General features: G+C 40.7%; 1 protein-coding gene and 1 non-coding gene across 6 annotated transcripts in view; both read right to left on the bottom strand.

The window, feature by feature from the left end:
* Positions 1-23950, bottom strand: part of Ric3 (RIC3 acetylcholine receptor chaperone) — a 49165-nt gene extending 25215 nt beyond the window's left edge. For 2 of the 5 annotated variants that reach the window (NM_001038624.1, NM_178780.3), the window contains exon 1: positions 23681-23842. In NM_001038624.1, the coding sequence (NP_001033713.1) occupies positions 23681-23804 (124 nt within the window). In that variant the 5' untranslated portion in view covers positions 23805-23842. Of the gene's footprint in view, positions 1-23680 lie in introns of all 5 variants that reach the window. The other 3 variants (XM_006507943.4, NM_001311161.1, XM_017322302.2) reach the window with 3 other exon arrangements.
* On the bottom strand, positions 16654-16760 carry Gm25450. Its single transcript, XR_003947176.1, has one exon. It is a non-coding gene; the product is annotated as a U6 spliceosomal RNA (small nuclear RNA).
* Positions 23951-27303: the final 3353 nt, after the last annotated feature.

The following is a 27303-nucleotide window of genomic DNA, read 5'->3' on the forward strand; positions in this document are numbered from 1 at the left end:
TTCCATTCAATATAGAAGACCATGAACAGAATCAGGAAGAATGAAATTGAGGAAAAAATTCTAACATGTAAAACTGATAAAGGGCTACATATCTATAAAATACAAGAGTCTGCCACTTAATGACATCAGGTAAAATTCACAGCAAAAGGAACCAAAGACACGAGGAAGGAACTTACAGAAGGGAAAGCTTAAGTGGCTGCCAACACACAGAATGATGAAACTCAAAGTAAGGCGCTTACTGGTTGGTGGTGAGTTATCAGTACTAATGGGTATGCAAACTACGGCAGTGACCAAATGCTCAATTAGTGAGATAGGACTTTCTACCCAACAGGATGGTGGAAAGTGCAAAAGTGAGCCAAGATATGGGAAGGCAAGAATTTGTGTTCACTGAGGTAAGAGAATGCAAACACACAGCCACCCTGCTAAGTGGCTTGCCTGTCCTCCGAGACAAAGGCTGGATGATCCATTAGTCCCTCTCTGCTGGGTAAATTTGAGAGAAGTTGTCATATAGGTGTTGTTATAGGTTGTTGTCAGTCATATAAGTTGTCATATAGGTGTTATAGATGTCATATAGTCGTTATATAGGTGGGATGACTTACACACTACAGATCTGAGATGATATGCTCACTGTGATGATGTAGCAATATACTTCAAGCAACTGACCTCCATAACTGGAAATGAAAAATTGAAATGGAATTGATGTATTTTATACAGACTTTATGTTTTTAGAAACTATATTATAAGAGTGTCTACAGACAGACATGGTAGCACATATCTATCAATCCAGTACTGAGAAGATGAGGCAGAGGATTGTGGGTAAGGCTGGCCCGGGCAACATAGTGAGATCCTGTCTCAAAAGTGGGAAAGGGAACTGAGGATATGCAATAGCTCATAGATAAACAGCTGGTCTGTCATACCCAAAGCTCTAGAGTAAGTCCCCAGCACTGAAACAAGCTAACAAAGACAAGATAGAACGCTAGAGCAAAGAAAGGGGACAGGAAGGCAGAGGAGCCTCACAGCCTCCCAATCTGCTTTGCCTTTCTTGCTGGCTGAAAGTCAGGAATTTTCACTGAACTATAAAAACCACTGTGAAGATGATCTGCATAGAAAAAATATTTACTCTTCTGAGAGATTTCTCAAATAAGAGTGTTAAATAAGCTAACGAGCCATGCATGGTCATAGATCCCTTTACTTCTAGCACTAGGGAGGTGAAGGCAGGAGGAGCAGGAATTCAAAGCCATACTTGGGTAAATAACTGGCTTGGGTTACAGGAGTTACAGTCTCAAAAACAAACAAAAAAGCAAAATAAAATAGGATGACAGAAAGAGAGACAGTGATAGGCAGACAGACAGAACTGATGACTATGCTTAAGTCCCAGATTTTAAATTTAACTTTATCCCTATTCCTTTCTCATCTCTGAACTGCATTTTTCTGAGAAAATCTTATAAGCAGGTTTGTGGAACACCTTTAAAAACACATGCCTCAACCCTTACTGTGCAGTAAGAACTGTATTGACCTTGTTTTGTTTTTTTTTTCTATGCCTTCATCTTAAAAGCACTCTTTTCTTATCTGTAAATATGTACCACTTACCTAATAAGACACCTTTGAATAAAAAATCCCTTAAAGTCAAAAAAGTCAGGGTGGGGGATGTCATTCATTTGGCAAAGCAGCTGTCTAGCATGCACGAGGCTCCAAGGCAGGTCCCCAGCACTAGTCCCCCCAAAAGAATAGCAAAATACTCTTGCTTAATCTTTTAAACTTGGGTATCAATAACATCACTTGAATAATGTAACTTCAAAGCCACAAAACAACACACCACACAGGCACACAGAGCTAAGGCACTTAAATATGACTATCTTAAGAAGCCCACCTACACACTGGGCTTATGCATCTTTTCTTAGTAGACTCCCTTTTGCTTTATAAGATCCTGGCTACACCCAAAGTGAGAGTATCTATGAGGGGAACTTCTCAGACTAAACACCCAGCCTCAGCAACGCTACATTGCCATTTCTTGCTATGAATGATAGTATGATGTAAGCTGAGCACACATATAATTACTTTGCATTTCTTTCAAGGAAATACAAAAGTATAAAGGCTTAAAATAAAGGCATCAGAAAAGGTACACATAACCCAAGAAGGGGAAGGACATGCAGCTTGAGGATCAGTAGGTTAAGTTTTTGCTTTGCAAGCTTGAGGGCTGGAGTTTGGTCCCCAAAACCTGTATTTAAAAGCTAGGCATGGTGATATGCATTTGTAATCCTAGTGATAGGGAAATAGAGACAGGAGGATCCCTGGAACTTGATGACCAGACAGCTAAGCCCACTTGGCATGTTATAGTCAAGTATCTTATCTCAGAGAGAAGGAAGGAGGAATAGATAGATAGATAGATAGATAGAGCCCAAGGAAAGACAGCTGAGGCTTCCAATCCCTTCCAAATATGTATCCACACACATGTGCACACACACTTGAAAAACAGACCATGAAGTTCTGTGAACTGAGAGCTATCTTTAAATGGACTCTGTCCTTAGGTAGAGGGAAGGTAAACAAGGAGGTTAGATCATTAGCTACAGGGCATGGAAGCTGCCTTCTGCCTTGTACCCTTTCTAACCGATGCTCCTTTTCAGTAATGTTCTTTTCCCTCCCAATACTGACTTTGGATGCCATGGAAGCTATGGAGCAAGCCCTTCGTCTCCAGAGTGGGTCAACCCAAGAATGGTGCCTTACACTTGTAATTTCAACATCTCAGAGGCCAAGGCAGAAAGACTGCCATGAGTTTGAGGGCAGCATGGATACCATAGGGAGTTCCAGGCCAACCTGGGCTATAAAGTGAGACTGTCTCAAAGCATGAGGAAAAACTGAAATTATACAAATAATAGTGCATCAGTGTGCTGGTTAGAGTAAAATGCCTCCCACAGGCTCATAGAGTTGAATGCTTAGTTACCAGGGAGTGGAACTCATAGGATTAGAAGGATTGGGAGCTGTGGCCTTGTTGAAGGAACTATATCACTAGAGGGTATGCTTTGAGGTTTTAAAAACACATGACAGGCCTTTTCTCCCTTTCTGCTGTCTACAGATCTGAGATGTAGAGTTTTCAGCTGCTTCTCTAACACCATGTCTGCCAGCATGCCGCCATGCTTCCTTTCATGGTGATAATGGACTAAGCTTCTGAAACTGTAAGTAAGCCGCAGTTAAATGCCTTCTTTTATAAGACTTGCCATGGTTATGGTATCTCTTCACAGCACTAGAACACTGACTAAGACAGCAAAGGAAACACAACTTTGGGCAAAGAAATGACCAAGTCATCAGCTCTTGATTTGGGTGCCAATGACTATCTCGCTTACATTGTTAAGACTCATATTAACTGATGGTTTTTGGCTTTAAGATTATTAGGCAATGTTCCCCACCTTCAGACAGGGTTTCTCTGTGTAGCCCTGACAGCCCTGGAACTCACTCTGTAGACAAGGCTGGCCTGGAACTCAGAGATTCACTTGCCTCTGCCTCCTGGGTGTTGTGCCACCACTGCCCCGCTATGCAAATTTTAAAAAGTACCTAGCCACTGAGATTAGCCCCCCAGAACCCATGGCAAAGATGTAAGGGGATAACTGACACCACATAGTTTTCCTCTGGCCTTCCATACTTGCTATGGCATGAGAGACCCACCTCCCAGCTCTCTTGCTTCCTCTTTCTGCTTCTCTATCTCTGTCTCTATCCCTGTCTCCGTCTCTATCTCTGCCCCCTCTCTGTCTCTCTCTGTCTCATGTGCATATATATACTACTAAGTTTAAAATGATATCAAATGATCTTAAATGTTTCCATTTACCTCTTGTCCCAATAATTTTATGAACTTTGTCTGCTCCTTAAAGGTTTGAAAAATATTTTGTTTTACTAGGTCCTAGCACTTTTAATAAATTATAGTTCTTGGTTAATTTTAATTTTTTATATTTAAAAAATATCAGTTTTATAAATGTATTCTTCCTTAGAATATTATATACATTTCATCAAAACACATAAAAGTAGCTCAAAGGTTATACAAATTTTCTCTACATTTTTTCAAATTATTTCATTACTAATTCTGGGTATTTACAGTGTCTTTAGCTTCCCCAGGGTTTTAGACAAAAGGATGGACCATCTAGAGACTGCCATATCGAGGGATCCATCCCATAATCAGCCTCCAAACGCTGACACCATTGCATATACTAGCAAGATTTTGCTGAAAGGACCCAGATATAGCTGTCTCTTGTGAGACTATGCTGGGGCCTAGCAAACACAGAAGTGGATGCTCACAGTCAGCTATTGGATGGATCACGGGGCCCCCAATGGAGGAGCTAGAGAAAGTACCCAAGGAGCTAAAGGGATCTGCAACCCTATAGGTGGAACAACATTATGAACTAACCAGTACCCCAGAGCTCTTGACTCCAGCTGCATATGTATCAAAAGATGGCCTAAGTCGGCCATCACTGGAAAGAGAGGCCCATTGGACATGCAAACTTTATATGCCCCAGTACAGGGGAACGCCAGGGCCAAAAAGTGGGAGTGGGTAGGGAGGGGAGTGGGGGGGGGAGAGTATGGGGGACTTTTGGGATGGCATTGGAAATGTAAATGAGGAAAATACCTAATAAAAATATTTTTTAAAAAAGAATGGCATATAATTATAAGCAGATCTGAAAAAAAACAGCTCTTGTACATATTTGCTACATCTTTAACTCTGATTTTTCGCTTTCAGGATTTTTGTCTTTCTTAGACCTACTGTACGTACATAACTTCTACCAATTTTATTTACGTATTTTTATTCTTTCTTGAATTGCTGTGTTAATAAATCTTTGGCTACTTATCAAAATGAAATTTTGTTGCTTAGGTGCTTTAAATTTGAACATATTATTTTATTGCTTTTTATTCATTATAAAATTTTAAGCAATACAGGCATACGTAGCTAAACTCTCTTCTCAACCATATCTGTAGCCAATTCTACAATGTTACCTAGTACTAGCCTATTCTTTCAAATATTTTTTAAAGAAGTATTTATTTATTTTCTGTATATGAGTACACTGTAGCTGGCTTCAGACACACCAGAAGAGGGCATCAGATTCCATTACTGATGGTTGTGAGCCACCAGGTGATTGCTGGGAATTGAACCACTGGAAGAGCAGTCAGTGCTCTTAACCACTTAGCCATCTCTCCAGGCCCCTCTTTCAAATATTTTTAAACATATCAATATATTTTACATTTCTTGAAGGCTCAAAAAAAAAAAAAAAAAAAAAAAGCTCAGGCTTTTTTGTGTTCACATCCTTGCCTGCATAGTTAAGTATTTCTCTATAAGAGATTTCAAGTTGTTCTTCTGGGTTAAGGGATGTACACATGTTTATATTTAACAAGTATTCTCTAATTTCACTCCACAAAAGACCATATGGATTTACACACTGGATGATCTTGATAACTAATCAATATCTTAATTTATAGTTTGATCTCCTGTATTTAAGCAGACCAGTTTTCCTTTCTAATAGACTTTCCCCCCTCTTGCTATTAGGGGTTGTTAATCCTTTTATTGTTGTTTCAAATTTTTCTTGTGCTAATTTAATACAAAATAAAATTTGTAAGCATTACTTTTAAATTGCATTGAGATTTTTCTCTTAAATTTATATAGGTAAATTATAGCATGCCAAAGCACCATTAAAAGTTTTTTTCTGTAGACTAAAACTACTAATATATTATTATATATGATATTTTATTATTATATTAGTTATGCATATGGTCTACCTTGTTATTTATTTAAAGCTAAGAAAATTATTATTATTATTTTAACTTTCTATATTGATAGTAGTTTTTGTTTAGTTAAAAATCTTTTTCAAAATTATACAAAAAATGTTAAGACAGTATATTTAAAAAGCAGTCTTTCTCTTGATACAAATAAACTTGATATAATGTATGTAGCAACATGCCTTCAAACTCTTTTACTGTTTTAATAGGCCTTTTAAAATGACATAAAATTTAAATCAGATGAGATAAAACTACCGCTTTACATTATTTTAAACTGCAGACTAATGATGCTGTTAAGATTTCTTGGCCATGAAAACTTATTAGACATGTACGTTGTTGAAGATTCTACTGGGATAGAAAGGAAAAGAGCCATAGACAAAATAGAAATGAAGTTCCCTCATGGAACATGTTGATAAAGGGCACTGTGTCCAACAAAGACAGACAACATGCAAGGTTATACCACGGTTTTCATTAGTACATGAGGTTGGCACCATTAAGGAAGTAACAGGAGTTAAGGAAAGGATGGTAGAGACTGGAAGACTTTGCATACTACTGTGCAGTACCCTGGATCTTAGATCAGGAAACTGACTTAATGAGAAAGGTGCCTGAGGAGAACTAATCTAGCAGTTGAATACAGGGCCTAATAAAGGAGAAAGTAGGATCTGGAAGAAACAGCAGAGAGGCATTACAGTAAGTTAGCAGTGAGGTTCAAGAGCCAGAGGTGATGGCCAGAGCTGTAAAAAGGGGAAAATAGGCCCAAGACCTATTACCATGTAATTAGCAGAAGCATTTAATATCAAACATAGCAGAGATGTGGGAAAGATTTAGTTTCCTAGGAGAAGATAATGAAGGACTGAGAGGCTCGTGGTTAGGGTGAAGCCGGCTCACTTGCATCTGAAGTAGTGGTGGAGTACAGCAGAAATGGTATTTGACTGCAGTCAGATTGAGCAGTAACTCTGCTCAACCTAAGTGGCAAAGCTGGAAAACTGGATGAACTCTTCCCACCCCCCACAAGCCTGGAGGAATATGTATCCTCACACATACGGGGAAGGGGGCAAAAGGGAAACTGAATGATCACAGACAAACAAAAGCAAACCAATGTCATACAAGTCAGAGGACAGAAAAGGCCACTGGAAGGACTGCAACAATAAACTGAAAGCTGGGTGTGGGTGTACCTGTAATCTCAGCAATCACGGAGGCAGGGGACGGAGAGTCCTGGGGAGAGGGGGAGATGTGCTGCCACTGGGGCTGTGCAGTGAGATTGCTTAAAAAAATAAACCCCACCTTGTTAAAGACTAGTTTCTGATTTGTTTTCAGGTACAACGTATGTTTGAGAAACAGATGGAATGCCACATGATATTCTGACTGCTGGCCATTTTAGACATAACAGAAACCAAAGTATAGCAGTCTACTTCCTTTATACATGGTCCCACTTTCCATAAGTCCAGTTACCCACAGACAGCCATGATCTAAGAATATCAATTGGAAAATTCCAAAATAAGCAGTTCAGAAGTTAAAAACTACATGCCATTCTGAGTAGTGTGATAAAAGCTATGCCACCTCACCTCGTCCAGCCCAGTACATAAATTATCCCTACATCCATAGCACCCATGAGGCATAGCTGCCTGCGTACTAATCAGTTAGTATCCCCTCAGTTGTCAGGGTGCTAAGGCAGCACTGCCCAAGTGACCCTTACTTTATTGAGTACTGGCCACAAACCTGACCTGAAAGGTAATGATGCTTCCAGTTCTGTGGCAGCATCATTACAACTGTTCTTCTTTGTTATTAGTTCCTGGCATGTACTTACTATACCTAATTTATAAATTAAATTTCCTCAGAGCTATGTATGTGCAGGAAAAAGTACATACACAAACATATCTGGAAGGAGTGGGAGAGGGAGAAAGGTGTAGCCTTTCAGCAAATGTGTAAAGAGAGTCATACCATATTCCATAGCCATGTGTAAAAATAAACAAAATGGGCCTTTATCTCGCTCTAGTCTAAAATTAACCAGAAGTAGATGAAAGACTTAAAATATTTTAATTAGAGATATAAGTCTTTATGACCCTGGATTAGGTAGCAATTTCTTAAATATAAAACCAAAATAACAAAAAGATAGTGATTTTGACATAAACTTTTGCCTATAAAAGACACCATCAAGGAAATGAATATAACCCACTGAGTGGGAGAAAGACTTACCAGAGACATTTAGCTGATGAGAGCTAGTATCCAAATTACTCTTAACTTCTTAACATTCAATAGCAAAAGACAACCTCATGCAAAACAGGCAAAAGGTCTGACTGGAGACATCTCTATAGAAATGTCCAAGTGCCTTAACCCTTGAGTCATCTCTCCAGCCCCCCAGAACTTCTTTCCATGGAGTTCAGGAGTGACTCATGGGGGTAAGAATAGAGCAGGTGTTTCAAAACCAACACTGAGTGAATCCTGGGGAGGCAAGAACTGAACACACATCCATTAGAACTGACCCAAAAGGTTATTACTAAAACTTATTTTAGAATGAAGGTTACTCATGACATCACAGAATCATTGAAAAACTAGATAATGCCATTTTGAAAAGTGGAGAAATAATTTGGAGCATATAGGCTAGATGGTAAAAACAGCTTGTATAACCTAGCAGAGATTCTTCAATCTGCTAGTTCCTGTGTTTACTACTGAGCACTTTACAGCATGCCTGGCAGGCACCCTGTCAGACACAGACAACACATTTGCAGGTTCTCTTACTTTCTCTGCAACACAAGAAAGTAGCTATCAGCTATCACCTATTAGTCACTCAATGAATACTAACTTAAACAAAGCTCTGTCAAATCGTCCTACTTTGATCTGTATAGGACATTACTCTCCCAAGCTGCCTGGTCAATTCAACGTAGCCCTTCCCTGTCTCTTGAATCGTTCTTTAATTCCTCCAAGATTCAGTCTCAACCCCTCTTTCTTTTCCTTTTGTAAATGTGTTCATTCTTAAGGAATTGATTATAATCTCCAAAATGTATAGCCACGATCCTGACTTTTCCCCTAAGCTCTTTGCCTTATCCCCAACATCAACTGTTTATTTCTTTTGTATATTTATTACCTCAAAGCCGAAAATGAAACTCATTTTCACCTTCCACACCCTGCCTTTGTAGATTAATTCTCTCAAATTTTGGCTTTGACTAAAACCTCTAAAACCAAGGACGTACTTGAGAAAGTAGGCTGGGGTCAGAGCACGGAAGATGAAGGGAGTCTTCTTTTTATACAGATAAACGGCCTCCACAGGGAGGTCTCACCTACCAGAGCTTGGTAAACCAAGTTTTTCACAACAGAAGAACCTCAAATGTTTTAAAAGTCAACAACAATTAAACATGTGGAAACTACTACTTAGAGTGATTTTTAGGAGAAACATTTCAATTATGCAATATTCAGGTATACAAAAGTATGGGTGACATATCACATGTTCACACCTAGCACCCAGGGCTCCTTCTCTAACTCTCGGAGTTCTGTGTTCATATAATCATTTCACTTAACAATGGGAATAATCCCTGAAACTGCAGTGCTAGCAACTCTGCTGTGTGAACACTGAAGTATATACACAAATTAAGATGTGATGCCATCACTAAGCAATGTAATCTTACGGGAACATACTTTATGCAGCCACCATGAGCCTAACTTCTTGCCTTTCCCTTCCATTTAACTTGTTTGGTTTCTACTACTTTAATGTTTTTTGCTATTTGGTCAGTTCTCTCTCTCTCTCTCTCTCTCTCTCTCTCTCTCTCTCTCTCTCTCTCACACACACACACACACACACACACACACACATCTCACTTAACAAATTATTATGTGTCCAAGTTGGTTAGTGCAGGTCTCCTGCACCCAGCATATACAGTACCAACATGCCAACAGCAAATACATGACTGCATTAGTGCGCTTTTACATTTCATTGAGGTAACCATGGTTTGTAATGATTAAGTAATCAGAAAACACACGTAATACTGGGGCTGAAGACACGGCTCGGTAGTTAAGAGCATTCGCTTCTCTTGCAGGGGCCCCGAGTTTGGCTCCCAGCACTCACATGGCAGCTCATAAGCCTGTAACACCAATTCTAGGAGACCAAGCACCCCTTTCTGGCTTCCACGAGCATTGCAAACACTCACATACGTAAAATAACTCTTATAACTATACATACCATAGTGCCCTGAATGTTTGAAACTTTAAAGTATGAACAAATGGTGGTAATAGTTGTTCAGCACATACTTAATGACACCGAACTGTTACCTAAATGTGTTTAAATCATAAGTTTTGTTCCATATACACTCTACCACATTTTTTAGTCAGAAGACTTATGTCTTTCACTTTAATATTTCATCATTTTTGATCTAAATATATAACCTTAACTGCTTGCCATAAATTTAATTTCTTCTTGTCTTAAATATTCTACACATCTCAAAGTGCAAACATTACTGAGCATAACAGCAAATGCTGTGTTTTACTTGGTATTAACTGGCTGTCACTGAGATGGCTCCTCCCCTCTTCTGAGTTCTTGCTTTGGTTCCAGGCCTCATACCGCCCGAACCATTTTAACACTTCTTAGCCACAGTACGTGCTGCTCAAGAAGAAACTTTTTGGCACTAAGAACTCTGGCCTTTCTCCAGCGACCAAGGCTTCTAGACAGTAGCAGAGTCAGCTCAGGGTTAGAAATCAGTGCCATGAAGCAGAATCTAAAGGCTTGACCACAGAAGATCATTACTGTATTTTGGATCCTAAATACCTCCCAAAGGCCAATATGGTAAAAACCCTGGTGTCCAGGCTTCTGCTTTTGGGAGCTGATGGGACCTTTAAGAGGGGCCTGGTGGCAGGTCTTTGGGTCACTGGAGGTGTGCCTTTAAAGGTGACTGTGAGAACCCAGGTCCCCATTCTTTGGCTTTCTGGATCCTAAGGGTTTTTGCCCTTCAGATGTTCCTGCCTCATCACAGGTCCAAAATAAGCAGGCTAAACCAATCAGAATCTCCAAAACCAATAGCCAAAAATAAACCTTTCTGATAAATAAGCTGACTGTCTCCAGTATTTTTTTTAAAATCTGGCATCATGACACTATACTATACCCATGCTACTCAACTCCCTACCACTGTTTTGTTTGTTTTGTTTTGCCTTTTTATCTGAGAGTGATCAATACCTTGGACCAGAAATGTAGCCATGGTGATATGTATAGCTCAGTTCACCAATACTACTGACCAGCATCTTAAATAAACTTTCAGTTTTTCTACCTATTCTCCAGATAAAGACTGTTTAGATAACTTCCAATCTTTTAGTACTGCAAAGTTTTATGTTATGAATAGGATTTGTAGGCCTTTTTAAAGATTTGCTTTAATGGGGTTTGTGGACGGCTCAGCTGTAAGAACACTTACCATACAAGAATGAGGGCCTGAGTTTGGATGCTTAGAACCCACGTAAAGCTGGACTCAACAGCCTGTGATTGTAATACCGTCTCTCCCTTGATGAGATGGTAACCCAGCTACAAACAGAGACCATGTCCCAAACAAGATGGAAAGCAAGGACTGACACCTCAGGTCCTCTGACCTGCACACATATATGAATGTGTGTGTGTGTGTTTCTGTGTGTGTGTGCGTGTGCATGCACATATGCTACACATATGCATCATACACAAATAAAATAAATGGATGAGGGCCAGTAACGGCTCAGTGCGCAAAGGTCCTTGCTGACAGGCCGGATGCTAGAGTTTTGACCCTCAGGATCCACACAGTGAAAGGAGAGAACTCCTGTGTTGTGGCACATACCTCCTTACTCACCCCACCAAATAAAATATATAATAAAAATCTATAAAGAAACAGATGAAAATATCAAAATAAAAATACTAAAGACATTACAATTTATATTTTCCCAATGCAGAAAATATCTGTGCAACGACCTCTGGAAGTATTTAAATATTCAATAAAATGCAACTTAACTCAATCCAAACAGTCATTGAAGCTTTGCCATGTTTAGGTTTATTTGCTCATTAAGTTCTCCTTTAGCATATCATTTAGATTTGACTAAAACCTTAATGGCTTTCCAGAGTGAGTTTTACTTTGCTTGTTAATAACCACCCTACTGCTTGCTGCTGGTGAGACAAACCAACTCTTACAACTATTAACAAAAGAGCTTTCTGAAAGTAGCATTAACCATCTGCAGCATTTCATTCTTGAACAAATAAATCAATAAAGAGCTGGATGTGTTTATATTTCTCATTAGAGCAGTTCATGAAAGGTCTTAATGGGGCAAATAAATCAATAAAGAACTAGATGTGTTTGTGTGTCTGCTAACCACAATTTAAGAAAGGTCTTAATGGCCAGGTCCTTAAGATGCCGAAGCCTCTCCCTGAACACTGCAGTTGTAGCAACATCACTTAACTCAACATGACTTAATGTGGAGCTGGAACAGCTCTGACTGACTCTTCCTTACCAGTCTCCTGCAAAGATCCCATCTCCTATATCTTCCAGTGTAGATATCTGATGTCTCACATGGAGAATAGACATAATAAGACATCTGTCCTTGTATATTTATATACAAGGTAACAAAGCAATATGTGCCATATACCCCATATATATACATTTCTGTAACTCAGAGAAACCAAGACTCAATGAGTTCTGCACCACTCACAAACAGTAGCAAAGAGACTGAGCTATTATTCCAGGGGATGAGTTTCCGAGGAAGTGGCCAGTAAGGAAGTGCCCTTTTTAAGTACTAAAGTGAGGGACTCATCAGACAGCACGGCAGGCACATTCAGATATGTGACTGTGGTAGCAGCAAAAACTCCCAGCCAGTGCAGTTAGAGGATTCAACTACTTTGATGGCATTCAAAGTCTGATTCAGCTATGACTACAGAGTGTTAGCTTGATCCAGTGTGATGTTAATGTTCCACAAAAGGCATTTACAAGGTAAACAGAGGGATCACTACTGTGACCAGGAAGAAATGTATACCCTCTTGGTGGTGTACAACAGGTGTAGGAGCTATGTGGTACAAATTCAGGAAGACAGGGTTGAGAAGTTGGTTTTTGTTTGTTTGATTGTTTGGTTTGTTTTTTGTTTTTAAACAGAGACTCAATTTCACAGCATGAGACCCTAAGAGGAAAGTGCGTAGGCTGGACATTTCAAAATGTCTCAGCTGGTAGGAAAACAAGATGGAAAAGTAAATATAAGTATAAAGTGAAGTCAGCAAATAAGGCCTTGTAAAAGGTCAGAAAGATGAACAAGCACAGAAGAAATCAGCACAAATGACTCAGCCTACGAAAAGCTGGGCAAGGAATCAAGTCAAGACCTGCAAAAACGCCAGCAAAAGAAACAGCATTCTCAGTGAGGTTTAGAACAGAAGGGAAACGTGCTTGGCAATAAAGAGTGATTCACAGAAAGCAGAACTCCTTGGCCCTTAGTTTCTATGCATTCTATCAACAGGCGCAACCTTTAGGTTAAATGGATAATTAACAATACTTAAGGGGGTAATTCCAGAGGAAGGTTCATTCAAGTCTATTCATCAGGTAATTTCTACCAATAGAATTGGGAAATAAAGTCACTAAACTAAAGTAAATTTTATGAATTTCACAAGATGAAGTCTAAAATAATCGAGATAATTATTGCTGCACTTTGCAGAATGTAGAGTGGATTCTACCACTAGAGAGAAGCAGTCATGCTGTAGCTCTCCAACAGATTCTGAGAAGAATTTTTCCAGTAGGTGGCTAGGGGTATGGAAGAAAAGAGGCTGATCATAATAGAACTGTACACCCATATTTAAAAAACCACAAAAATATGTAAATAAATCCACCCATAATCCTACAGTCCAGATATAACAACTGTTAAAATGTGTATTTCTAATGAGTACATATTTTCATTTTCATTTGTATCATACAACATTCTCATCTCACTTAAAGCTCTTTGGGAATATAATTTACAAGTTCTATAGTAATTTAACACATGGAGGCAAGAGCAATTATGTAAAGAATGACACAACTGGGCTGGAAAGCTGACTCGGCCATTAAAGGCTAGGTTCACAACCAAAAATATAAGAACGACACAGTTGACAGCGATGGCTATAACTCACGAAATCTAACATGGAAACCAAGCAAGCAGCATGCACTAATTCACTCTGTCTTCCTTGTGTGCGTAAATACTTACTATCTACACCTGGTCTATAGCTGGACATGCATCGATGAGAAAACCCCTGCCCTGATTGGGCCTCACTTCTAAGTGAGAAAAAGAGACAATAAAGATAATGATAAACACTAAGAAGAAAAATAAAGAGTAAAGAATATAGATACTGGTTTGGGAAGCTGAGACTTTAACAGAAGTAGCCAGAGGTATACAGCCACACTTTACTATGAATCCTCAAAAAGATAACAGATTCATCTCAGTGAAGACATGAAGAGGAAGGAAAAAGCATATGGAAGGAAGAGCCCATCAGGCAGTGGGATCCACACATATAAGGACCTTGAGGAGAGATCATGTCCAGAGTGTTCAAGAAACAGCCAAGAGATGGCCAGTGTGACCAAAACAACACGGGAGAAAGTAGAAAATGAAGAAACTAGGAGAAAGGCTTCCAAAAGGCTTTAGGTCACATAAGACTCAGGAGGGGAATCTGTGTGTTAACTCAGGCTCGAACAAGACCCTTATGGTTCCTGCACAGAGAACAGGCTGAAGAGGAGGGAGCAAGCAAGCAAAGCAGAGGAAGATGGGCCATAGCAATCCAAAGACTAATAAATGCATGGAAGCCTTCACACAAAAATGTTTCTTCAGTGTTAAAAGTAGTTGCTAATAACTGGTACATTTTTTTTAATAACTTAAAGACCCCAGCACAGAGGCACACTGATCACAGTCAAGCATAAAGCAGGGTGGTATAGACACTGCATTATTCTACTTTTTTTGTGTGTGCTTGAAGCATTTTTTAAAAATATTTTATTAGGTATTTTCCTCATTTACATTTCCAATGCTATCCCAAAAGTCCCCCATACTCTGCCCCCCACTCCCCTACCTACCCACTCCCACTTCTTGGCCCTGGCGTTCCCCTGTATTGGGGCATATAAAGTTTGTATAACCAATGGGCCTCTCTTTCCAGTGATGGCCAACTAGGCCATCTTTTGATACATATGCAGCTAGAGTCAAGAGCTCCGGGGTACTGGTTAGTTCATAATGTTGTTCCACCTATAGGATTGCAGATCCCTTTAGCTCCTTAGGTACTTTCTCTAGCTCCTCCATTGAGGGCCCTGTGATCCATCCAATAGCTGACTATGAGCATCCACTTCTGTGTTTGCTAGGCCCCAGCATAGTCTCACAAGAGAGAGTTATATCTGGGTCCTTTCAGCAAAATCTTGCTAGTATATGCAATGGTGTCAGCGTTTGGAAGTTTATTATGGGATGGATCCCTGGATATGGCAGTCTCTAGATGGTCCATCCTTTCGTCACAGCTCCAAACTTTGTCTCTGTAACTCCTTCCATGGGTGTACTGGCTAGCTTTGTGTCAACTTGACACAGCTGGGGTTATCACAGAGAAAGGAGCTTCAGTTGAGGAAATGCCTCCATGAGATCCAACTCTAAGGCATTTTCTCAATTAGTGATCAAGGGGGAAAGGCCCCTTGTGGGTGGGACCATCTCTGGGCTGGTAGTCTTGGGTTCTATAAGAGAGCAGGCTGAGCAAGCCAGGGGAGGCAAGCCAGAAAAGAACATCCCTCCATGACCTCTGCATCAGTTCCTGCTCCCTGACCTGCTTGAGTTCCAGTTCTGACTTCCTTTGGTGATGAACAACAGCATGGAAGTGTAAGCTGTATAAACCCTTTTGTCCCCAACTTGCTTCTTGGTCATGTTTGTGCAGGAATAGAAACCCTGACTAAGACAATGGGTGTTTTGCTCCCAATTCTAAGAAGGGGCAAAGTGTCCACACTTTGGTCTTCGTTATTCTTGAGTTTCATGTGTTTTGCAACTTGTATCTTATATCTTGGGTATCCTAAGTTTTGGGCTAATATCCACTTATCAGTGAGTACATATTGTGTGAGTTCCTTTGTGATTGTGTTACCTCACTCAGGATGATGCCCTCCAGGTCCATCCATTTGCCTAGGAATTTCATAAATTCATTTTAATAGCTGAGTAGTACTCCATTGTGTAAATATACCACATTTTTTGTATCCATTCCTCTGTTGAGGGGCATCTGGGTTCTTTCCAACTTCTGGCTATTATAAATAAGGCTGCTATGAACATAGTGGAGCATGTGTCCTTCTTACTTGTTGGGACATCTTCTGGATATATGCCCAGGAGAGGTATTGCTGGATCCTCCGGTAGTACTATGTCCAATTTTCTAAGGAACCGCCAGACTGATTTCCAGAGTGGCTGTACAAGCTTGCAATCCCACCAACAATGGAGGAGTGTTCCTCTTTCTCCACATCCTCCCCAGCATCTGCTGTCACCTGAATTTTTGATCTTAGCCATTCTGACTGGTGCGAGGTGGAATCTCAGGGTTGTTTTGATTTGCATTTCCCTGATGATTAAGGATGTTGAACATTTTTTCAGGTGCTTCTCTGCCATTCGGTATTCCTCAGGTGAGAATTCTTTGTTCAGCTCTGAGCCCCATTTTTTAATGGGGTTATTTGATTTTCTGGAGTCCACCTTCTTGAGTTCTTTATATATGTTGGATATTAGTCCCCTATCTGATTTAGGATAGGTAAAGATCCTTTCCCAATCTGTTGGTGGTCTTTTTGTCTTGTTGACTGTGTCTTTTGCCTTGCAGAAGCTTTGCAACTTTATGAGGTCCCATTTATCGATTCTCGATCTTACAGCACAAGCCATTGCTGTTCTATTCAGGAACTTCTCCCCTGTACCCATATCTTCAAGGCTTTCCCCTACTTTCTCCTCTATAAGTTTCAGTGTCTCTGGAAAAATATGGAACGCTTCACGAATTTGCGTGTCATCCTTGGGCAGGGGCCATGCTAATCTTCTCTGTATCGTTCCAATTTTAGTACATGTGCTGCCGAAGCGAGCACTGCTTGAAGCATTTTAACAATTTTTTTCCAAGATAAATGATAGAGACACTGAATTCAACAAGGAATTACCTTAAAAAATACCTAAGTAGCTGAAGTGCCAGGACAAATTTAAACAGCAAAATTACAACAGAAAAAAAAAAAACTGCCAAGTCCTATATTTGGTTCCAAAATGCCAAGTGAACAGTACAAAATGGACAAGACCTCGGTGAGTGTTACAAGACGTGAACAACCTGGAGTTTTAAAACACCACAGCAAAGTCAGCGGTGAGACTGCCAAAGACTTACAGCAAGCTCAGTCCTTGTGTTTAAGAAGGAAAATGAAGGTAGGTGATTGTTTCTGCGCAGGCTGTTTAGACCTGCTACTATCTGCAGTTCTAGAAGCCAGTTGCAATGCAGCCTGGGTTCGGCCATCTCCACCTACATTATATGAGGAGTGGATAGGGGAGCTAGAGATGCCACAGCAGGAAGAAATGAAATGCTGAAGAAACAGGTAATAAAATCTAGTGGTCCTTCTTCTTCCTTCCCCATTCTCACTGAGGTAAGGATATTACCACCTGCCCACTCACCTAAGGCCGAGAACAGTTCACAATGCTTCCCACTCCTCACATCTATTTAAAAACATCTCTCATGATTGCTTTACTCTTCCCTCACAATGGTGACAGCCTTCCTTGCCCTGGTGACATATTTTCCTCTGAGACCAGGATATCTAGCACTTCTTTTTTTCTCATAGCACCAAAAGTAAGTTAATTTAAGACATTAAGGCAAAAGGCAAGTTTTTCTGGAAAAATAGAGTTGGGGTTAGGCCTGAGTAGCTGGGGAAGACCCTCTGATTCTTGGACAGTAGGATGTGAACATGCAATGCCTTCAAGTGTCGCAGCCATTGCTCATATCCAGAGATGGGAGATAGGGATGGGTGAGTCACTATGAGAAGGACACAGTACAAAGCGGAGTTCTGATGAGATAATCTATGGCTCAAACCTCCCTGGATGCCAGTTCTAACAATCTTTTCATTTACGCCATACAATAAATCCCTTCTTGTCAGACAACTCAGGCCACATCTTCTCTCACTTAAAAGCGTGCTGACTAATGACCTCAAGGTCACTGACTCTGTGATGCTCAAAGATCGTGGTGTCACACCTGGACATGACAACAACCTCCTGCTGAAAAACATTCTCATGTAGCTTCCACACATACCACTCTCATTCTAAAACTGTCTGTCTTCTTCTATAACTCATGATGATTAGGATAAAATCCAGGTTCCTCAATTATAGCAGAAAAATATTTCCACAATTTGGTCTCAACATCTTTAGTCTCAGATCTCAAAATTCTTATGCCTTTTCAATACTCTGTTTTCTCTACCTGAAATTTCCTTCCCCTGGATGGTTAATGACCTCAACTTGCATGTCATTCTTTAATTACAGGATCTTAAGGGAGAAGGTCAGCAGATGAAAAGATAAAAAAAGATAAGAAATCTGGAGTCAGGAGTCTTTCGTAAGTAATGTCTTATGCCAAGGAAGCTTATTAAGGAATACATATCTTATATAAAGTTTTACCTAAAAGGGAATGAGGAACAATGTCAGCAAAACTTATCATACAATGACGCAAAGTCATCGGGAAGCTAACCTAGCAATTTGGGACAGACACATAGCTCCTTAGGATGGAAGAGTTGGGTTGCCAGGATCTTAAACCACAGCTATTATGGTTTTGCCAAGTATATTACTGGTTTAGAGAAGATGCTATTTTCCTTCCCAGGACCTCGGGGGAATCTCAGGTCAAGTCCTCATCCTCAAAAGTAAATAAAATAAAATAAATAAAGCGGGGGGGGGAACAAACACATACGGGGGGGTGGTCTTTAGAGTTGCCCCTTCATTTCAGCCAAAGAATGCAAGGTTAATTTAATATCTATAAACCAATTAATGTAAATACCATATCAATGGAATTAAAAGCAAAAAACACAATCATCTTGACAGTAGGAAAAAAACATTTGGTAAAAATCAATAACCAATCCATGATCAAAACAGTCAACAAACTATAAACATAAGGAAATTTTCTTAGTCTGATAAAAGACAGCCAAGTCACCCCTTCCCACACTGTATTTAGTGGTATAAGAAGTGTCTTCTTAAGATCAGAAACAAGATAAAATACTGGCTTTTATCCTGTCTACTCTACACTGGTACTAGAGACTCCAGTTAACCAAGAAAAAAGGAACAAAAGGGCTGTAAATCAGAACAAAAAGTAAAACTACGTCATTTGAAGAGAACGTGGTTGTGTTCCAAAAGCTAACAAACAAGTTCAGCAAGTGGCAGAACACAGGATCAATCCAGAAGCATCCATGGTCTAGCAAAGAACAACCTCAAAATAAAACTAATAACTCAACTCATGATAGAGCCTAAAAAGGAAATAGGGGCCCATTTAACAAAGTAAGGCTTAAATACTGAAAACTAAAAGTTTTCGAAAGAAAAAAGATTTAGATAAATAAAAATCCTGTGTTCACAGATTGAAAGCTCAACACTGGTAAGGCAGCCATATTCACAAAACTGACTATACAATCTAGCAAAGTCCCAGCTAACTCTTTGTTGTTATTGTTTCCTTTAGGAGCCAATGAAATTGTCATAAAATTAACAAAGAAATGCTAGTCACAGGACACAGGAAATCCTAAACTGTTTTACAAAAGCAAAAACTTAGGGGATTGCAACATCATGCTTGCTTGCTTGCTTTCTTCCTCCCTTTCTTTCTTTCTTTCTTTCTTTCTTTCTTTCTTTCTTTCTTTCTTTTTTTTTTTTTTTCCGAGACAGGGTTTCTCTGTGTAGCCTTGGCTGTCCTGGAACTCACTCTGTAGACCAGGCTGGCTTCGAAATCAGAAATTCACCTGCCTCTGCCTATCATGGTTTCAAAACAACCATGTATAGCCTACGGGAACAGAACAAAGAATATAAGCATGAACTCATGTTTATAGCTAAGTGAGTTTTCACAAGGGTGTCACAACTAATTCATTGAGAAAGAGTGCTTTTCAATAAATGGTGTTAGAACAGCTATACACCCCACTGGACTATTTCCTCCTATCATATGCCAAAAAGTAACTTCAAAGGCCCAAAGATATAAATACAGGATCATAAACAATAGAACTTGCACACATAGGAATAAATCTTCATATGTGACAATGATTTGTATTAGACATAACCAACCCTAAGAGCAACAAAAGAAAAAAAAAACCTGAAATTCATCAGAATTTAAAACTTTCTTCTTTTGAAGACAGTAAGCGCAACACCCTGAATGGGAGCGGATAATGCGCCACTAAGTGCACTGCACAGCAACAGTCAACTCAACGACAAAAGGACGGGCAAGCTCCCCATGCTTAAACAATAAAAGACTTAAACAGATATTTCTCTACAGAAGATGCGCAAAAAGCAAACACATGCACACACGCTTCTTAATGCCACCAGTCACCAGAGAGATCAAAATACAACCACAAGGGACACCACTTTTGACACATTAGGATGGCTGTAATCAGAAGGGCAGGTAATCAATGCCCTGAAAAAAAAAAACAAAAAAACAAAAAAACCTAGCCCTGTGTATGTATACCAGCTGCAAGGAGACATGAGACCAGAGAAAGGCCCACAGATCCAGGGCTGCAGTATCATTTATTTGGGACTTACTGACACAAGTTTGGAGGTCAAGAGCAAAAAGCCTGGTGACTCTCCATTATCTAGGTCAGAAGGGGGCTTTAAAAAAGAAAAAAAGACTGTTGCTGTCTTCAGACACACCAGAAGAGGGCATCGGATCCCATTATAGATGTTTGTGAGCCACCATGTGGTGGCTGGGAATTGAACTCAGGACCTCTGGAAGAGCAATCTGTGCTCTTAATCGCTGAGCCATCATCTCTCTAGCCCAGAAGGTAGCTTTTTTTTTTTTTTTTTTTACATTTTCTTTATTTACATTTAAAATGTTATCCCTTTTCTGGCCATACCCCCCACCCGAAACCTCCTATCCTCTCCCCCTCTCCCTGCTTTTATGAGGGTGCTCCCCCATCCACCCACTCCTGCCTCCTAGCCCTCCCATCCCCCTACACTGGGGTGTCAAGCCTTCATAGGACCAAGGGCATCTTCTCCCATTGATGCCCGACAAGGCCATCCTCTGCTACACATGTGGCTGGAGCCATGGGTCCCTCCATGGATAGTCCTTGGTTAGTGGTTTAGTCCCTGGGAGCTCTGGGGGTCTGGTTGGTTGATATTGTTATTCTTCCTATGGAGTTGCAAACCCCTTCAGCTCCTTTAGTCCTTTTTCTAACTCCTCCATTGGGGACCCCATGCTCAGTCCAATGGATGGCTGCAAGCATTGGACTCTGTATTTGTCAGGTTCTAGCAGAGCCTCTCAGGAGACAGCTATCTCAGGCTCCTGTCAGCAAACACTTCTTGGCATCCACAATAGTGTCTGAGTTTGGTGACTGTATATGGGATAGATCCCCAGGTTGGGCAGTCTCTGGATGGCCTTTCCTTCAGTCTCTGCTCCACACTTTGTCTCTGTATATCCACTGGTGGGCATTTTGTTTCCCCTTCTATTAGGACATAATGTTTCCTCCAAATTCAGGAACACCCCATGCTTGTCTCAAGCTAATGCCAGAAATGGCAGGCACATTCGCATACGCAACAGACTGCTCAGACAGTCCCGCACTCTAAAGGTTTTCTCTACAAGCTACGCCAGGAAGCTCACTAGGCTTACTCAAGGGCAATCAATATGACCCAAGATGGACACAGTCAGTCATTTCAATCTTGTCACTCCAATTGGTAAAATGTAGAGAAACCAAAACTTTCGCATACTCCTGGTAGGCCTGTAAAGTAAAAAGGTTGCTTTGTTATCTATCTGGCAGTTTCTCAAAAAGTGAAATGTAACTATATGACCAGGAAATAATGCTTAGTTCCAATCACAAACATACCACACAGAAATCTTTAAATGAATGGCAGCATTATCCCGACATGCTGAAAGGCAAAACAACCCAGATGTCCATCAACTAACAAAGAGATCAGAAAAATGAGACCTATGAACAGGAGCTAGTGTTCAGCCACTGAAAGGGATGAAGTACAAGCTAGAAGAGAAATAAACCTTGGGACTTTATGCTAGCTTAAAGTCAGTCAGAAAGTACATAGGTGATCCTACAGACACAGAAAACGATGACTGGTTGCCCTCACTAAAGATGAAGAAATGAGGAGAGTGGTGACAACTTAAAGGCTCAGACTGCCTTTGGGAGATGATGAAATGTTCTAAAACTTATTGGGCTAATGGCTATACAACTGTAGATATGCAAAAAAAAAGTGACTTGTGTACTTAAATAGACAAATTACATGTTCCATGTGTTAGATTTGGGGGAGAGGAGAAAAACTCCTCTATAAAAGCTTTGTTGAGTTGTAATAACAGACTGTTGCATATGTACATCTTCAATGTTCCCAGTGTAGACCAGAATGAATACCAGTAACTACCACTTTGGTACTCACCTGGTAGCTTATCTGTTTTCCTCTACTAAGCCAGGAGTTCTTCTAGGCAGGGATTTGACTCCTGCTCTTTGGAATTCAGTGAGTGTCTATACACTGTGTATGACATGTGATAGGATGTACCATTAACTGTTAGTCAAGCTCACCCTTAAGTGACTCTGGGGGAAGCTTTGCCTCAACTGGGGTCAGCAGGCAAAGTCTAAGGGTACATCTGAGCAGAAACTCCAGCGATGAGAGAAAAGCAAGAGATGAGCATTTCAGCAATGGAGAAAACAAACAGGGCAAGGACCTCAAGGTGGGAATACAGGCCACCAGTACCTGGGCTCTCAAGGGACAGAGTCACATCTACAATGCACTCTGTACTCTCTAGAGCACTCAGAAGGAAAGGTGTCTTCCACTCACGTTCAGTAGCACTTTTTAAAGATATTTCAGTTGGGCAAAAGGGGGTTTTAGAACTCTTCACTGATTAGGATAATCGCAGATTTACTCTTCTTCAAGATAGAAATCATGGATAGGAAAAAAATGAGCAAAACTTTTTTGAATTTTGTAATGACAAGAAGTGCAGCTTTACATACACGGCTCATCAAATACATTCTGCAGGCAGGCTAATGTGCTCAACCTGCCCTCAGCCCCTAGAGCATGGCGCTTTGCATTTATAGTATTTTTAATCTCTAATGCTCCAGAGGCTGGAAGGACAGCCAATATGCACAAATTCAAAGAGGATTACAGTTCAAAGGGAGCTGTCCAGCAACCAACGGGCTGAAATCAGAGGAGATGATTCACAAACTGTTCCCGTAGCTCAAGGACATTACAGGGATTATTCACAAGACAAAGTTACCAGCAGAACTTTGTGAACAACAGCAAATTGTTCCAGTCCGTTCTCCCAGTATTCAGGCCCATGCATTTACAGAGTCTGTAAAACCGCCAGAATGTAGTAGTCAAAGGGGCTGATTTTGAAACATTCTCATGCCAAAAACCAAGAATAACAGCTATGAGGAGAGCAGTAACTTGTTTATCTCTACCTCAGGGACAAAAATGTTTTAAAGTATTAAATGAAATCTTCATGGTTTTGTTGTTTTGAGACTGAGTCTTACTACGTAGCCCTAGCTGGCCTGGAATTCATTAAGCAGAACAAGTTGGCCTTGGACTTAGTGATCCTCCTGACTCTAGAATGATAAAATTATAGGCGTGCACCACCCCAGATCAAGTTGTACTCTAAGAGGCAACAAGAGGCTGAACAAGTGAACGCCCAAAACCATGATAAAGCTCCACTACCAACTAAGATTCCTACAGATGCATGGTAGAAAGGGGAAACCTACTAACTCTAAGTTCAGGCACAGGTGACAAGACGACACGCAAGTCACTGAGGGGAAGAGTGGGGGCCGGGGAGGCCACGACCGCCCGCGAGCTCCGAGGCTGCCCAGTCGGCGCTCACCTTCCGGGCCCGGCGGCGGCTCCGGTCGCTTCCCGCGAGACAAGAAGGCCTTGGGCAGCAGCAGCGACACGGCCAGGACGAGCCCCGAGGCCAGCGCCACTCTCTGCACCGTGGAGTACGCCATGGCTGCGTACCGCAGGACCCAGGAGTCCGAACCGGAACCGGAACCGCAGCGCGCAATCCGGCTCACACTCGACCGGCGAGCTGCACGGACGGCGGCGCGCGAGGGACAAGATGAGAGCGCCCTCCACTCTACCAAAGTGCTCCAGGGCGGTGCGGTTGTAAGCCAACAGCAAGCTTCTATCTCCTAGCTCGCTTGCGTTCAGCTGTCACCCAGGCCCGGGCATCCAAGCACCTAAACCTGGCAGTTTTGCACTTCTCTCCATTTCTGCTCACCACATAACCCTAAACCCTTTCTCCTTTGAAGGAACTCGCTTTCCTAACTTCCATTCATGCACTTCCCTTCCACACTCTGTCTACAACCAAGGGCGATTAAAAACAAAACTCAGGACTATTGAGCTCTCGTCATAGCTTAAAGCCTTCCAGAACCTGCCATGACCTTCGGAACAACATCAAACTTCTTTCTCTGACCTCAAGACCATGCATGATCTACTCTTACCAATGTTCTTTAGAAAATGGATGACATATTCGCTACCAGTTTTCTTGGTTCAAGTGGACTTTTAATAAATTCATCCTGTTTCCTCTACTTGGAAAATTCCTATTGTCATCCTCATCTGTCAAAAATTCCCCAGAAGAAACAGCTTAGAACAACTATCCTTAAGAAACGTTTTCAGCCAGTCTTCTCCTCTGTTACAAAATCTTGGCTCCGTGCCACCCGTTTCTATTCCTTTAACAAATGTTCTTTTCATTTTAATCTACTTATCAAACTTTGAAGTTAGTATTACAGAGTGTGATGGATCAAATGGGTTCCGCTGAGAAACAGGTTGGTATCTAAACAAAAATTCTGGACTCCTCAGTCAGCTCAACTGCAAAAGGGAGTCAGGAAGGCTCTGCTGAGGTAAAATTTGAGCTCTTTATCTAATAAGCAGGCAAGTGAGAGGGGGTGGGGGAGTGTTCCAGGAAAAGAAGCATAGAAAGCTAAGGGAGGGGAATTCAACGCTTCCTGCCATGTTCTATAATGTACAGTAATTTAGTTTAGCTGGACATTCAGTTGGTGACCAAACATAAAGTGGTGAGACTGTAGATCTCAAAAGTAGATTTTGAAAAGTGTAGGGAAAACTTTCAGTGAAACGTGGAGAGTGGAACACCTGAATTTGTCTTTGCTTCCCGTAGATACCTCCTGAAATGAAAATGTGCACACACCTACAAGACTAAAGAGAATGGTTGAAAACGGGATTATCAGATGAGAAGGATCAAAAGTCTGTAAGGTACATAGCAACATCATCCAATAGAAACATAATGTCAGGTTTCCTAGTACTCACATTAAAAGGGTTAAAATAAAGAAGTGAAATTAATTTAAATAAGTTTTATATGATTTGGTGTACCCAAAATATTATTTCAGATTGTGTGGTACTAGTCAGTCACATTTTAGTGAGCCAGTAGACACATGCACTATCGGCTACCAACTGGACAGTAAAGGTATATAACATAAAAAGACAATTGGTCACAAAAGGAAAGCCTCTATGAAGCAAACTAATTTGTTCTCAAGAACCTATAAATTCTAGTAATTAGAAGCGCTGGGTACCTTTGAATGTGGGATGTGTCATGCAGCTGAATAAAGGACTAGTGGAGGGTCTAGTTAAGAAGTAGATATCCAAGCTGGACATGATGGTGCACACCTTCAATCCCAGCTCTTGGGAGGCAGTGGCAGGTGGATCTCTGTGAGTTCAAGGTCAGACTGGTCTACACAGTGAGTTCTAGGACACCCAGAACTACATAGAGACCCTGACTCCAACAAAGAACAAATCAAAATAGAAGTAAATATCCTTCTAATATCTTTCCAACAGAGGTTTATCCCTGCTGGAACCCTTCAGACAGCCTTGCCATTTGTGTCCTCCATGCCACTAAAGGCTATTAAGCCACTACAATGTTCTCAGAGTGGCACATAATGCCCTAGTTACTTTTCTCTTGCTGGGATAAACCCCATAACTAAAATCAACCCAGACTAGGAAACAGTTTATTTGGCTTACATTTTCCAGTCCTAAGCAGAACCTGAAGCAGAGACCATAGAGGAACGCTGGCTTGTTCCTCCATCTTGCTCAGCTACTCTTCTTATAACTCTAGCCCATATGCCCAGGGATGGCACCACCCACAATGGATGGTCCCTCTTACATCAACCAGCAACCAGGAAAGTGCTTCCATGGACACACCCACAGGAAAAACTGATGGACGCCATTCTGTAACTGAGGTTCCTCCTTCCCAGGTGAAACTAACCAGTAAACATCACTCAACTGATGGTCCTAGAAACTATATGAAGAAAGTCCTGTTTTATGACCATTTGAGAGATGAGAAAAACAAGGCACAAAAAGCTTAAGAAAGTTGCCAATGACTACCTGGTATAAAATTTGAATCTGTGATTTGAACCCATGGATACCTATCCTAGAACTACCAGTTTTAGTTTCTGCAGATGTTGGGCCATAGAAGCTCTGAGCTCATGGATAACAGGGGGCAAGTTAGGAAGCAATTACTGAGGGAAATATGGCCACCTAGAGATACAGAAGAATCTGATTCACTCTCCCAAATTCTAGCATGTGTGACTGGTAGGTATTGATTCTATAGTACAAAAATGTTCAAAATCGAAAAAGAATGAAGATGGTAAGAAAATCATGAGTTCAAGTTTTGAGTTTGATGTTCTATGAAATACATAAAAATATCTAGAACATATACTTGGCTTAGAAGAGTTACATAGGTTGAAGTCAACTGGTAACATAATTAGTAGTAATTAAGTTAGGGAGAAGATGACATTAGCAAGAGTGTTTGTGGAAAGTACAGGAATAACAATGGAAACCTAGATGGCAATGCTATATCAAAGTTTCCATGTGTGGACAAAGATGGGCAGATGAAAATAATGACCCAGAGGTGAAAATCTTGAGTGACAGAAGATTTGAAGGTAATATGTATAGAGATATAGCAAACAACTAGACATAAGTTCTTTTAAGGATGTGTGTGTGTGTGTGTGTGAGTCTGTGTGTGTGTGTATACAGGTGTGCATGCTTGTATAAATTCATGTGAAGACCAAGAAGACACCATTAGGAAACTTCAAGTGTCAGAGGAATATTGTTTACATTATATTTTGGGCAAGGTCTCTTACTGGCCTTCGAAGTCACTAAGTAGATTTGTCTAGGAAGGGTAGATGCCTAACAAGCCCTAGGGAACCACCTATTTTCATGTTTCAGTTCTGAGCTGAAACCATGGGCCACTGTGCCTGTCTGTTTGTTTTTACATTTGTTTTGTTTTAAGCAATTTTTTGGAATTGAGCATCGTTCTTCACACTTGTAAGAGAAAGTACTTTACTGACAGAGCCCCTGGAACTATATTTTTGTTGTTGTTAGTGGTGGTGGCAATGGTTTGTTTATAAAGCAGCAGCTATTTGAAAGCACCAAGGAAGTTTGAGTTGTACACCTCTTACATTCCTAGACTTCAAGCCATGGGAAGACAAATAG

Source organism: Mus musculus, chromosome 7 (genome assembly GCF_000001635.26).
Source record: "Mus musculus strain C57BL/6J chromosome 7, GRCm38.p6 C57BL/6J".
In the NCBI taxonomy this organism is placed as follows: domain Eukaryota; kingdom Metazoa; phylum Chordata; class Mammalia; order Rodentia; family Muridae; genus Mus; species Mus musculus.